Source organism: Pithys albifrons, chromosome 11, assembly GCF_047495875.1.
Source record: "Pithys albifrons albifrons isolate INPA30051 chromosome 11, PitAlb_v1, whole genome shotgun sequence".
In the NCBI taxonomy this organism is placed as follows: domain Eukaryota; kingdom Metazoa; phylum Chordata; class Aves; order Passeriformes; family Thamnophilidae; genus Pithys; species Pithys albifrons.
Genome location: NC_092468.1, coordinates 25,167,466 through 25,180,637, shown reverse-complemented (window position 1 = coordinate 25,180,637; position 13,172 = coordinate 25,167,466). Strand labels below are relative to the sequence as shown.

Sequence of the window (13,172 nt, the reverse complement as noted above, 5' to 3'; positions counted from 1 at the left end):
AAAACCACAGCAAGGACATTGATTTGGGCTGCTCTGGGTTTTGTTACAGTGAAATCTGAGGGTCTGGAGGGAAAAGCTGCAACTTGGAGGGCTGAGGGAGGACTGGGAAGTGCTGGGCTGAGATTTGGTCCTCTCTAGTGGTAGAAAATAAAAGAGAACTGTATTAAAGTGCCTCATTCTTTATGCACACAGAGGCTGCTGGTGTGTGTGGTCCAGAGGGAATCGAGATGCTTTTAGTGAGTTATTAAAAATTTAATCTAAACTTTTTATTTCATGTGATTCCTATATTGGATTTATTAAAGAGGGACTTGGGGAAATAGCAGGATTCTGTGCCTGAGTCATGCAGGGTCATCCTCTCCTCTGGCTCCTTGGCTTGAGAGGTGTCTGATGAGCAACTGCTCCTGGTGGTCCCGAAGAACTCATGAATTTGGGAATGGTTCTGCCCTCCTGGATTCTCTGTGCTGTCCATTTGCTTTAATGCACGACCTCCAACTGCTCAGCGTTTCTCCTGCCACAGCCCAGCTGGCCTCTCCTTCCTTCTGCTGCTTTCTCAGCCATCAGTTCTCCTTTTAAAGGCAGAAAACCAACTTCTGGCTGTGCCTGCAGAGGTCAAAGAGGCCTTTTCCTGGGAGGAAGGCTCCCAGCTTGTTCCTTCCCTTGGCTCACCTGGGAGCTGTGGGAGCAGCAGGAAAACACCCTGTGGCCTTGGAAAAACCATCTCTGGGACCTTTGCCAAGGGCAAAGGAAGTGAAAATCAGGGTCCCTGCAAACTTTGAATGCAGCCTTGACCCCCCTTCTCCTGGAATTCCTTTGCAATGCTCCCTCAGCTGACCAAAGGGGCCATTATTTCCATATATTAATGATATTTAAGTTGCACAAAACAGGAGCTCAGAGCTTGGCCAGTTCTGCACAGAGGCTGGAAGGACTAACCTGTCTCCAGGAAATACCAGCCCAGGCTGTCCCTGAGACAGGAGGGTGAGGATTTCCCACAACTCCAGATGGAATCACAGAAGGTTCAGGGGTTGGAATGGACCTTGAAGTCCATCCAGTCCCCACATTGCCATATAAACATACACATTTTGCTTGATGTGAGGATGAAAGAGGAGATTTGGTGCTGCTGTTGGGCCATTGCCCATCCCAGGTCTCTGCATGGCCTGGCCCACACAGAGCACAAAGTGTGTTATCCCCAGGGATTGGCTCCAGCTCCCACCCTCTCCAGAGCTCCTTCCTTATTTCCAAACACTTCCCTGCTGAGGAAATGCTTTGGATGCAGAGTGAGCTGCAGGTTTCTGTCACTGAGGTTGCTGGGACAAGCAGGAGGTGCTGGAGAGCTCCTGCAGCCTCCAGACACCTCCAAGGGCTCCAGCATGAGCCTTTGGGAAGGCTGGATCTCACTGTTTGTGGTGTCTCCTTAGCAATTAATGGTGTTAATGCCTGTTAATTACTCTGATTTCCATATTTTGCCCTGGAGTCCAAGTGGAGCAGTTTGAGGTGTGGGTCCCACCATGCCTTGGTTCCCAAGGGGCAGCATTTCATCCCAGGGAGGAGGTGCCAGTGAGGCAGGAACTGCAGCTTTGGGAAGAGCTTTTCCTGCTGGTTGCATTGATCCATGTGGAGGACAATCAGTAAACATGTAACCCAGCACGTGGCTGGGGGAGAAGCAACAGTTTCCTGGAGAATAAACTTTCCCAGGGCAGAGCACCAGAAGGATCTCCGTGCCTTGGACAGGCCACTGCTGTTTCCAGCCTGGAGATGGGTATCCCTTGGAGAATTCCCACCGTGGGGAAGCAGAGCCCTCCTGTGCTCCCAGCACAGTGCCCTGAGAGCTGGGGGGACCAGTGTGGTCCCTCTGAGCTGTGATTGCTCTGCTGTAGCAGCCAGAGCTCTCACCACCTCCTTCCTTTCTCCTGTGCCTCAGGCATTTGGGTCACCCATTCCCTTTCTTCCTTGTCTCCTGAAGATCCAGCTGTGCCAGCTGTTTCAGGCCAGCCCCAGGCTTACCTCTGGGGGTGGGGTGTCCATCCAACCTCCAGCACAGCCTGGCATTGTCCTCCAACCCATGTGGGACATGCAGGACAAGGCTCAAGGACAGAGCTGAGCAGGACATGGAGGGGCTGGAGCATGTCCAGGGAATGGGGCTGGGAAGGGGCTGGAGCAGCAGGAGGGGCTGAAGGAGCTGGGGGGGCTCAGCTGGAGAAAAGGAGGCTCAGGGGGGACCTTCTGGCTCTGCAATCCCTGCCAGGAGGGGGGAGCTGGGAGGGGTCAGGCTCTACCCCAGGGCACAGGGACAGGAGGAGAGGGAATGGCCTCAAGTTGCTCCAGTGGAGGTTTAGGTTGGATATCAGGGAAAAGAGCATCCAGCCCTGGCACAGCTGCCCGGGGCAGGGTCAGATCCCCATCCCTGGAGGGATTTCAAAGCCCTGTGGATGTGACACTTGGGGACATGGTCAGTGGTGGCCTTGGCAGTGCTGGGAGATGGTTGGACTCAGTGACCTTAGAGGGCTTTTCCAGCCTCAGCAATTCCATGATTCCATGGTCAGGAGCTGTGAGCAAACAGTGGTCATGACTCCGTGGTTTCCAGCCAGGCCTGGCTGTTGCTTTAGTTTCATGTTAGAAGGTCATTTATGATCCTCCAGCTCCCAGCAGAGGTGAGGGACAGGAGCTGTTCAGCAGAGTCCACAGCCTGCTCTGAGTTCCTTTCCATGAGCAGCTCCTTTAGTGCTGAGAGTTTGGTAAAATCCCAAAATACAACCTCTAATTTCTCTGCAGGGGGAGTGTGAGGCCAGAAAGAGCCTCTGCTGAGTGGCACATCCAGAGGTTGTGCCAACACCTGATTGCTGAGATGTTCCTGAAGCTCTGCCAAAACAGCCCTGGGCTTGTTTGCAGGAGCAGGGCTTGTTCCTGGGGATTCAGGGCTGTAGTGGTGGGTTTGAGTCCCTGATATAAAAGGTAGAAGCCCAAAGTGATGTTGAAAGCAGAGGCTGTGGCAGGGCATGGGATGGGGCATCCTGCTCCCCTGGGCATCTGCAGGGGCTGACACTGGGCCAGGACACAGCTCTGTGGGCAGCTCTGCCCTCTTTTCTCCATCAGATTTGACTTTCCATTTGTCTTCACGAGTGCTGAAACTCTAAAACCTCATTCCATTGCTTGATTCTCATTATTCCTTTGAAACCTGAACACGACCATGGAGTGGAACCCTCCATGTGTGTGTTGGGTCCTCCTGGAAAAGGGGCCTGGAGACATCAGGGCTGCCTTGGAGGAGTGTGGTGCTTGGAGGAGCTGAGACAGCCCGTCATGAGGACAAATGGGAATTCTCTGCAGTTTGGCCTTGGGAACAAGGAGCCTCTGTGTGTGAATGCAGCTCCACTGGGATGATGTGATGCTTCTGCTCCTGCCTCTGCCCCTGTTCCTGCTGCTGCTCCTGCTCCTGCTGTAGCTCCTGTTCCTGCTCCTGCTCCTGCCTCTGCTCCTGTTCCTGTTCTCCTCCTGTTGCTGTTCCTGCTCCTGTTGCTGCTCCTGCTCCTGTTCCCATTCCTCCTCCTGCTCCTGTTCCTGTTCCTGCTCCTGCTCCCAGGTGTCTTCAGCATTCCCAGGGATTGTCATATTTGGGATGCTGGAAAGCTTCAGGTTGGGCTTTGATGTCCCTTCATGTTTATATCACAGAATCCCAGACTGGTTTGAATTGGAAGGGACCTTAAAACTGATCTTGTTCCAGCCCCTGCCCTGGGCAGGGACACCTTCCATGAGTTCAGGTTGTTCCAGCCTGGCTTTGGACACTTCCAGGGATGGAGCAGCCACAGCTTCTCTGGGCAACTTGTTCCAGTGCCTCCCCCTGGCAAGAATTTCTTCCTTCCTCACCCCTGTGTTGTCCAATGGCTTCATCCCAAGGGAAAGCTGAAGTTGCACCTTCCCCTTTGTGCTCCTCCAGATGAATCCTCTGGGAGCGAGCGCTGCCCTTGCTGGGCCCTTCTGCCATCAGGGACTCCAGCACTCAGCTCAGACACTCAGTGTGGATACAAAAATGATGTAAGTGAAAAAAAATGCCACCCCCAACCTCTAATAACTCCCTGTCTGTCAAGATTGGTCCAGTTCCAGCAGACACCTGAAAACAAATCACCTTAAAATGATCTTCATTCCGTGTAAAGGCTCGCAGGAAACAAGACACTGTATTATCAGGAGGAGCTGGAGGCTGCCAGAGCAGGAAAAGAATGCCTGAGGTAGGGCAGGAGAGGGGGAAAAAAGAGATTTAAGAGACAAGAGTCTCCTCTTGCTCCTATCTGGTGCTGCTGTGCCCCCAGCAGCAGCCCCGTGGCTCCCTCGCTCTGTGACTAATCAGGCTCAGTTGGGATCCACCCTTGCTTATCCTGCTATTTTTAGCTTTTTCCAGCCTCAAGCTCAGTGTGCCTGCCCTGCCAAGGGGGAAAACCTGATTTTAAATCCTGAGGTTGCAGGCTGCTGTCAGGGAGGGGCAGGAATGGGGTTTCTCATCCCTGCTGCAGTTGGGGTTGGGGTTGTCAGTGGTACCTGTCCAGAGGAATCAGCTTTTCCTCTGCCCAGGCTGCAGCAGCACAAGGGGATTGTTGGGTTTCCTTTCTCAGTGACAGCAGGCCTGGCAGGGAAACTCCAAAAAATCAGCTTTACAGGTGTTTCTTAAAGGCTGAGAATTTAACCCAAACCTGAGGCAAGAGCTTTGCCCACATGGGCCTGTGTTTGCTCCATCACATCCTCCCCAAAGCCCCGACCCAGCAGTGCAGGGATGAACCTCTAAAGTTGTTGATTTGGGGAGAGTTGTGTGCATGGTCTGAGGAGATACCCTAAAAAAGAGGATTTCTGCCACTAAGTTTGGATTTATGGGGCTCAGCCTTCAGAGCTGGGGGAAAACAAACCCTTCTGGTTTTGTCCTGAGGAAGGTTTGTCTCTGCAAACTCACTCTTGTCTTGAGGAAGCACTTAAAGGCCACACTGGTACCAGTTTGTAGCACTAAATCCATATTTATGGTGTTTGCCTCTGGTTGAAAAGGAGCCTCTTGGTTTCCCAGGGAGTCTGTAACGTGGGGTGTTTATTCTGCAGCCTGCAAGTCCCTCCTCTGGGCTTTTATCCCCCAGTTTGCAATTCAGATGAGTTCTAAAAGAAAGGCAGCCCAGAAATCAGCCCTCCCAGCTGTCCCCAAGTGCCAAACACCAGGGGATGGAGAGGGAGGGGTGACCTGCAGGCAGGATAATCCCATCCCCAGCCCAGATGTTGCCCTCTGGCCCCTGGGGGGTTTGGAATTGGTGGCTCAGCCCCTCCTTTCTGTTGGAGCCCACTCAGGGTTAATTAATCACTTGGGTGTCAGTGCAGGTTGTGCTGCTCTGCCTGCACTTCCACAATTAAAAGGGCTTAATATTTCATCCAGAAAGGACTTTTGGCCCCAGACCAGTGGCTTAATGGTTTGTGAGTGTGGAGCACGGGCTGTGGGATTTCTGTCCCTGCTTCCACAGCCCTGCTGCTGTCCCAGGCTGAGGAGGGGCAAGGCCACCCTGCCCTTCAGCCTCTCAGGGGAAATCCCTCTCTTGTCATGCCATTTTTCTCCTCTTCCTCATGGAAAAATACATTTATTGTCTCTGCTGCTGTGAAAATGTGTGTAATGGGGCCCAGTGCAACTTCCTTTTTTTCAAATATATTTTCAAATGTAGCAAATTTATATTTGAAAAATGAAAATAAATAAAATAAAGGGGAAAGGAGGAATAGGGAAACTTTGTGAGCTCCAAAGCAAGCCTGGGTGTGCTGACCATGGGTTGGAAAATGGGTTATTAGGGCAGTTAAAACCTTGTATAACATTTATTATCAAAGAGATCAGATGAAGATGTTCCTTACAGCTCCCACTTTAATGATTTTCAGCAGTTCTGTATCAATATTTATAAAGCTGCAGCCCTGGGAGTATTTCATGGAAGACTTGAGATGGTTTGGGGAGCTGATGGTGCAGGAATTCTTCACCCCAGCCCAGCTTGGAGCAGCAAATGGGATTCTGAGGTGACCTCAGGGGGTCTCCTCCTGCCCAGAGTGGTGTGGGTGCCCCAGCTGGTGGTGCCAGGCGGCTCCTGGTGAAGGCAGGGGGTGAGGGGGGCACAGCTGGGCCACCAGGACTGGCAGTGCTGCCGGGAGGAGCAGCTGTGCCTGGGCTGGGTTTGCACATCAGTGCAGGGAGAGATGGTGGGAATGTGGCATTTCCCAAAGAACTTATTCCTAACAATGTAAATCAGATTGCAGGGAGGCAGCTGGAGCTTCCCTGGTGCTGTGCCCACACACTCCTGAAGTGCTGGTCAGTGAATTGGTTCACTGAGAGAATGGTTTGGGTTGGAAGGGATTAAATGCTCATCCCATCCCACCCCAGCCATGGCAGGGACACCTCCCACCAGCCCAGGGTGCTCCAAGCCCTGTCCAACCTGGCCTGGGACACTCCCAGGGCTGGGGCAGCCACAGCTGCTCTGCCCAACCTGTGCCAGGGCCTGCCCACCCTCCCAGGGAAGGATTTCTTCCCAATATCCCATCTAAATCTCCCCTCCTTCAGTTTAAACCCATTCCCTGTGTCCTGTCCCTCCATCCCTTGTCCTCAGTCCCTCTCCAGCTGTCCTGAGCCCCTTTAGGCCCTGGCAGGGGCTCTCAGGTCTCCCTGGAGCTCCCTGTTCTCTGTTCCTTGGCAGTGACTCCTGGTGGGCTCTTACCTGCTCCTCATCACCTGCAAATTCTCTGCCCAGCACTTGTGATCCAGCTTAGAAATTCTCCAGTTAAAACCAAAGCCTGTGTGGTACCAACAAGCCTTCCTGGGTGGGCTCCATGGCAAAGCCTGGTTGTTTTCCACATGTTTTGTCACTTTATATCACCAGAGAGATATAAATACTTGGGTGGCTTCAGTGATTCCTTCAATTCCCTGTAAAGCATTTGACATCCTGTGCACTGGAGGGATGGAATGTGGAATTGCTGGATCCTTCTGTTTCTTGTTTTGAGGGGAGGGAAAGTCGTGGTTTGATTATGCATTATGTATTTTTATCTTAAATCAATCAGCTGGTACCCTTGTGCTTCCAGAGGGAGTTGGAAAGGACTTGGAAAAGTCTCCAGAAACCTCCAGGGAAGTAAAAGGAGCATGGAAAAGGGAAGGACATTGGGTTCTTAAAGCACTGGAGGTTTATCCCCTTGTAGAGCAGAGGAACACATCCAAAATGATGGAAAAAACCCCAGCATCATCTTCCTTAAATAAAAAAGTAATAGTCTAGAGCATTATACAAGGCTGTAATCCAAACAAATACTCCCCTTGCCAAGCAGATGTCTAGTATTAACTGATTAAAAATAATCTCTTTTTTCTTTATTTTTCTTGCTGGATTTAAACCATGGGAAAGCTTTAGCTTGGCTTAAAGAGGAGCTAAATCCATCACTCCCAGGAAATCATCAGCAAATGAAGCTGAAATCCCAGGGTGCTGTGTTTAATTCCTGATTCCCCCAAGCCTGTTGTGCTTGGGTGAGTCCATGGGCAGGGGGGCAGCAGGAGCATCTCCCTCTGCTGTGGTGGGGTATTGTCCCAGAGGAGGCTGGAGATGCTCCAGGGCTGGATCCCTCTGCTCTGGGACAGGCTGGGAGAGCTTGGGGGGTCACCTGGAGGAGAGAAGGGTCTAGAAGGATCTTAGAGCCCCTTCCAGAGCCTTAAGGGGCTCCAGGAGAGCTGGAGAGGGACTGGGGACAGGGATGGAGGGACAGGAGACAGGGAATGGCTTCCCACTGCCAGAGGGCAGGGATAAATGGGATATTGGGAAGGAATTCCTGCCCTGGGAGGGTGGGCAGGCCCTGGCACAGGTGCCCAGAGAAGCTGTGGCTGCCCCAGCCCTGGGAGTGTCCCAGGCCAGGTTGGACAGGGCTTGGAGCACCCTGGGCTGGTGGGAGGTGTCCCTGCCCATGGCAGGGGTGGCACTGGATGATCTTTAAGGTCCCTTCCAACCCAAACCACTCTGTGAGCCTGTGCAAACTGAGACAGATATTTCCAGGTGTTCAGCTCCTCCCTCATTTTTCCCTACTTATGTTTATTTTGAGATTGGGAGGGAAAAAAAAAAGCTTGTTGATTCATCCTGACTCTTTGTATGAGCCAAATGGCTTGGCCAATACCAGCCTGAAAAATAAACTTTTACACCTGATAAGGCCCCTGGAGGAATGACTGTGGGCAGGGAAACCTTTGTGGTACATCCTTGGGTGAGCAGGAATGCCGTGTCTCACCTGCCTTCCCATTCCCAGTATCCCAATATCCCTGGGGGTGAAGGGCTGGGCAAGTCCCTGCAGCTGGTGGGGTTTGGGCGACACGTGTGTGTTTAAAAATAAATGTGTGGGATGGTGAGAAATGAGAAACACGGCAGGGAAAGGGCTGGCTGTGGCTCCCGTGTGAGTAATCTGGCCAGGCTGCCTCCCTTCTCTCCTTCCCCTTCCCTTCCCTCCGTTTCTTCCCCTTCTTTTCCCTCTCCTCCCCTCCTTCCCCTCTCCTTCTCCTTCCCTCCTCTCCACTTCCCTCCCCTCCTTCCCTCTGCCTTCCCTCTCCTCTGCCTTCCCTCTGCCTTCCCTCTCCTCTCCCTCTCCTCTCCCTCTCCTCTCCCTCTCCTCTCCCTCTCCTCTCCCTCTCCTCTCCCTCTCCTCTCCCTCTGCCTTCCCTCTCCTCTCCCTCTCCTCTCCCTCTCCTCTCCCTCTCCTCTCCCTCTCCTCTCCCTCTCCTCTCCCTCTGCCTTCCCTCTCCTCTCCCTCTCCTCTCCCTCTGCCTTCCCTCTCCTCTCCCTCTCCTCTCCCTCTCCTCTCCCTCTCCTCTCCCTCTCCTCTCCCTCTCCTCTCCCTCTCCTCTCCCTCTCCTCTCCCTCTCCTCTCCCTCTCCTCTCCCTCTCCTCTCCCTCTCCTCTCCCTCTCCTCTCCCTCTCCTCTCCCTCTCCTCTCCTCTCTCCTTCCCCTCCCTTCCTTCCCCCTCCCTCCCCGCTGGCAACCGGAGGGTTTGGTTTTACTGCACGGCTTTATTCTGTTCAAGGAGTGTTTTCCCAGCGGGAATGGTGATGGCAGAGCTGATAACCCCGGAGTGCTCTCCCTGTGCCCTGTTAATGATTTCCTGGGAGCGGGGGCGGAGGTGCAGCGGGCAGGGGAAGCAGAAGGTTGGCACGAGGACAGGCAGGGAAAGCAAAAGGTTGGCATGAGGGCAAGCAGGGATAGCAGAAATCTGGGATGAGAGCAAGCAGGGATAGCCTGCCAGGGGGAATTCTGTTGCCTGCCTTTGCCTCCCTGCAAACGGGGCTGCTGGAGAGGGACAGCTCTTGGATGTGTCAGATAAGCTTAGGAAAGCAAAAAAATCCTGAAAATAATGTGCAGACTCAGAAATTGTAATTTCCCCCCAGAACTGATGATTCCAGGTGTCTTCTCCTTCTGCAGATGGATAATTGATGGAATTCTGTTGTTCACTCAGAGAACTGGAGGGTGTCTGGGAAAGCTGCGTGTTCCTTCTCTGTGTGTCCATGGGGAGCAGGAGGGGAGATGCTGCTGCCTGTGCCATGGGATGGAATTCCATGGGGAGCAGGAGGGGGGATGCTGCTGCCTGTGCCATGGGATGGAATTCCCTGTGTCCATGGGGAGCAGGAGGGGGGATGCTGCTGCCTGTGCCATGGGATGGAATTCCCTGTGTCCAGGGGGAGCAGGAGGGGGGATGTTGCTGCCTGTGCCATGGGATGGAATTCCCTGTGTCCTTGCCCCTGGAGGCACCCAGGACATCAGGCCTGGCCCATTCCTGGTGCCACCTCACCTGCAGGTCCAGGCTGGGGCACTGAGCCAGGACAGCCCCTGTCCCTGAGCAGCATCTTCCCATGGATGGGGGCAGCAGCATCTTCCTCTGGAGGGGTTTTGAAGGGAAGGTTTTCATGCCATTGTTGTGTCAGACCCTCTGGAGATGTTCTCCAGGGCTTTCTGAACCACGTGTTTCTAGTTCAGAGCTGGGTTTGGGCAAAACTTCAGGAAAACTTGTCAGGGCTGTCTCAGAAGTCGTAAAGAACGCCCTAAATCAGAGGGTGCCTCGATAAGAAATGCAAACCAGGCAGTGCAGGTTCCCCCCCAGGTTTCTCTTCCCAGATGAGAAGGGGCTTCTGGGGCCTCCAGGGCCTTTCCTGGGGCTTCCCACTGGGCTGTGCCTCCGGGGATATCAGAGCACGTGCTCCCTGCCCTCCCCCAGGAGCCTTTCCCACTGACCCACCTGGAGAGCTGCCAGGAGCCTTTCACTCCTGTAATCACTCCCTGCTCTAATTACCACCTGCCTTCCCACCCCATTCCTGCATGGATAATGCAGCTGGAGCCAGAGCAGAGGAGCAGCTCCACAGGGTGAGGAGAATGCCAGGCCCTTTCCACCTCCATCCTGGGCTCATCCTGGAGGGAAGAGCTTTGCTGCCAACAGGTGCTTTTCCTTCAGCCAGGGAATGTGGCTCTCCCTGGGGTCATTTTCCCAAAGGGATAAGGTGTTAAATATGTTGGGGGGTTCACCCCATGCCACAGCAGGCCTGGGTGTGGGGAGGTTGGTGCAGTGCCCACTGGGACCAGCTCTGAGTCACCACCACCACAGATAGAGCAGCACGTGGGAAGTGGGGGGTGATTTGGGGGGTTTGCCTTGTGATGCACCAAATAAATGGCATTAGGGTTTATGTCACACGTGGAGCTGCTTTTAGCTCACCACAGATACTTCTCCAAAGCCAGACCGAGGTTATACATTCAAACTGGGGATATTTTTTTTTAATTTTTATGTTTGGAAACAGCAAAACATGTTTCATTACCCAGGTGGCTGAATGGGATTCTCTGCAGTAAAAACCAGGCGTGATTTCATCCTCTCTGAAAAGCTTATGCAGAATATATATTGCTTTTTTCTTTTTAAATGAAATATCTTTTTTTTTTAATGACCTCTATTGCTGCAGGGGAGAGGGCACTGGGCAGGAGGTTTGGGGGTTCTCCCCATCCATGTCCCAGCTACAGGGACTCCAGGGACTCTCCTTCCACCCACCCACAGCTGCTCCAGCCTGTTTGAGCTAGTGGGAAGCTGGGAAAGCTGGGACACAGCGATGATCCCACAAAGGCCTTTTTTTTCTAGAGGCACATCTGGTGTGGGGAATCAACTCTGAGCTGCTCTGAGAGCAAGTGTGTCTGGATTTCAGAGTCATGTGCTCCCTGACCATCGCTGCAGCTGCGACTGGGAGCAGCAGAAAGCCCTGATGAAAGGAGGGGAGACCTGGAATCTCTGCTGGTGGCATCCAAAGGGCTGTGTGAGTGTGCCCAGTGCATGGTGAGAACCCAACCCATCGCCCTCTGGGTGTTTTGGGGCCCCTTGGATGGGCTGTGTCCAGCCAAAATTAGGGCTTGACCATGAGATTGGCTGTGTCCTTCCTCCAGCCATGGCCAGGGTCAGCCCAGCCCCAAACTCTTGTAAATGAGGCTGTGGGGGTCTGTGTTGAGGTTGGGAAGCACCTCCAAGATCATCAATTCCCACCTTTGACCAAACACCCCCGAGCCCACTGACCCACATTGCAAAGTGCCACATCCACTTGTTGTTTGAACACTTCCAGGGACGGGAACTCCAGCACTTCCCTGGGCAGCCCCTTCAGTGCTTAAACAATCCTTTAGGCAAGTCATTTCTCCTGACGTCCAACCTGAACCTCCCCTGGCTCACCCTGAGGCCGTTTGCCCTCACGCTGTGGGTTTCCCTGGATCCCAGACCCGGTGGCATGAGCGGTGGGCACCGGCCCCGGTGGGTACCTGGCAGAGCTGCCGTGCCCTCGCTGCGGACTGGAGGAGGTATAAATAGCTGGGAATGTAGGGCATTTTCCCGGAGAATCCTGTGCTGGATTCCTGTGGCAGAAGGTGGCAGGAGGGTGTCTGTTCGCTCGTACTGGAGGTGTCTTTGGGCAGCTGGTGCATCGGAGCCGCGATCCCTCCCTCCCTCCCTCCGTCGGTCCGTCCATCCATCGTCCGTCCATCCATCCCATCCATCCCATCCATCCATCCATCCCTCCGGCGCGGCTCGGCGGGGCTGGACCCGCGGCTGCCGCAGCATCGCCCGGGGCGGTTTGGAGGCTTTTCCCCATAGCGCAGTGTCCGGGGGGGTCTTTGGGGTGTTTTTAACCCCCTTCCCCGCGGAGGGTCGCGGCTACCCCGGCCCTGCCCGGCCCCCCCTGCGCTGCGTGTGCGGGCGGAGGCGGGACCGGCGCGGCCCCCCCGCGCCCCCGGGGCCGCTGCGCAGGCGGAGCAGCGCGGCCGCATCCATCTTCCCGGCTGGCCCGGGCTCCAGCCCCCTGCCCGTCCTCCTCCTCCTCCTCCTCCCCCGCCGGGGCTGCGGGCGCTGCCGGCGGGGCGGCAGCGGCGGATGATGCACCGAGATGGTTCACCAGGAAAACTGTTCCTACCAGGTAAAGGGAGAGCGCGGCCTGGCCCCCGACCCCGGCAGCCCCCTCAGCTCCCGCAGCTCCCCCTAGCCCGGAGCCAGCCCCGTTCCGAGCCGTCCCCGCCCGCTGCGGGCCGGGGATGCTCCGTACGCTCCGGCCCCGCCGCATCCCGAGCTCGCCGGGCAGCGGGGGCAGAGCGGCCGCGGGGCTTTTGTGCTCGCAGTGGGATGCTCCGAGGCGCAGCGGGGCCGGGAATGCGCTGCCCGCATCCCGCTGCCTGCCCGCATCCCGCTGCCTGCCTCCACCCCGCTCCCTGCCCGCATCCCTCTCCCTGCCTCCATCCCGCTCCCTGCCCGTATCCCGCTCCCTCTATCCCTCTCCCTGCCCGTATCCCGCTCCCTCCATCCCGCTCCCTGCCTGCATCCTTCTCCCTCCATCCCTCTCCCTGCCCGTATCCCGCTCCCTCCATCCCGCTCCCTGCCTGTATCCTTCTCCCCCCATCCCTCTCCCTTCCTGCCTGGCTGGAACCGCTCCCTGTAGCCCTGGGCGAGCTGCGGGTTGGCTCTGGCGGAGCTGCCGCAGGAGAGTGATGTCAGGTTTAGACCAGAATATGTTCCCTGCGCTTCCCAGGTCTATCCAGGCGGGAATGCTGCCCCGCAGGACGGTTGTTCTCAGACCGCAGCCTGATCGCGGGTCAGGGTTCCTGCTGAATAACCCGTGCAGAATCTGGGGTTGGTTTTGGGGGTGGGCATTGCTCTCTCCGAGCAC

General features: G+C 55.1%; 1 protein-coding gene across 3 annotated transcripts in view; it reads left to right on the top strand.

Moving 5' to 3' along the window:
* The window catches only part of SCHIP1 (schwannomin interacting protein 1), a 99,084-nt gene that overhangs the window by 66,455 nt on the left and 19,457 nt on the right, over positions 1–13,172 (top strand). The window contains exon 1 of one of the 3 annotated variants that reach the window (XM_071566718.1): positions 12,245–12,428. The exons of the other annotated variants lie outside the window; for them this stretch is intronic. Within the exon in view, the coding sequence (XP_071422819.1) occupies positions 12,399–12,428 (30 nt within the window). The 5' untranslated portion in view covers positions 12,245–12,398. Of the gene's footprint in view, positions 1–12,244; positions 12,429–13,172 lie in introns of those variants that run through there. 3 annotated transcript variants of the gene reach the window in all.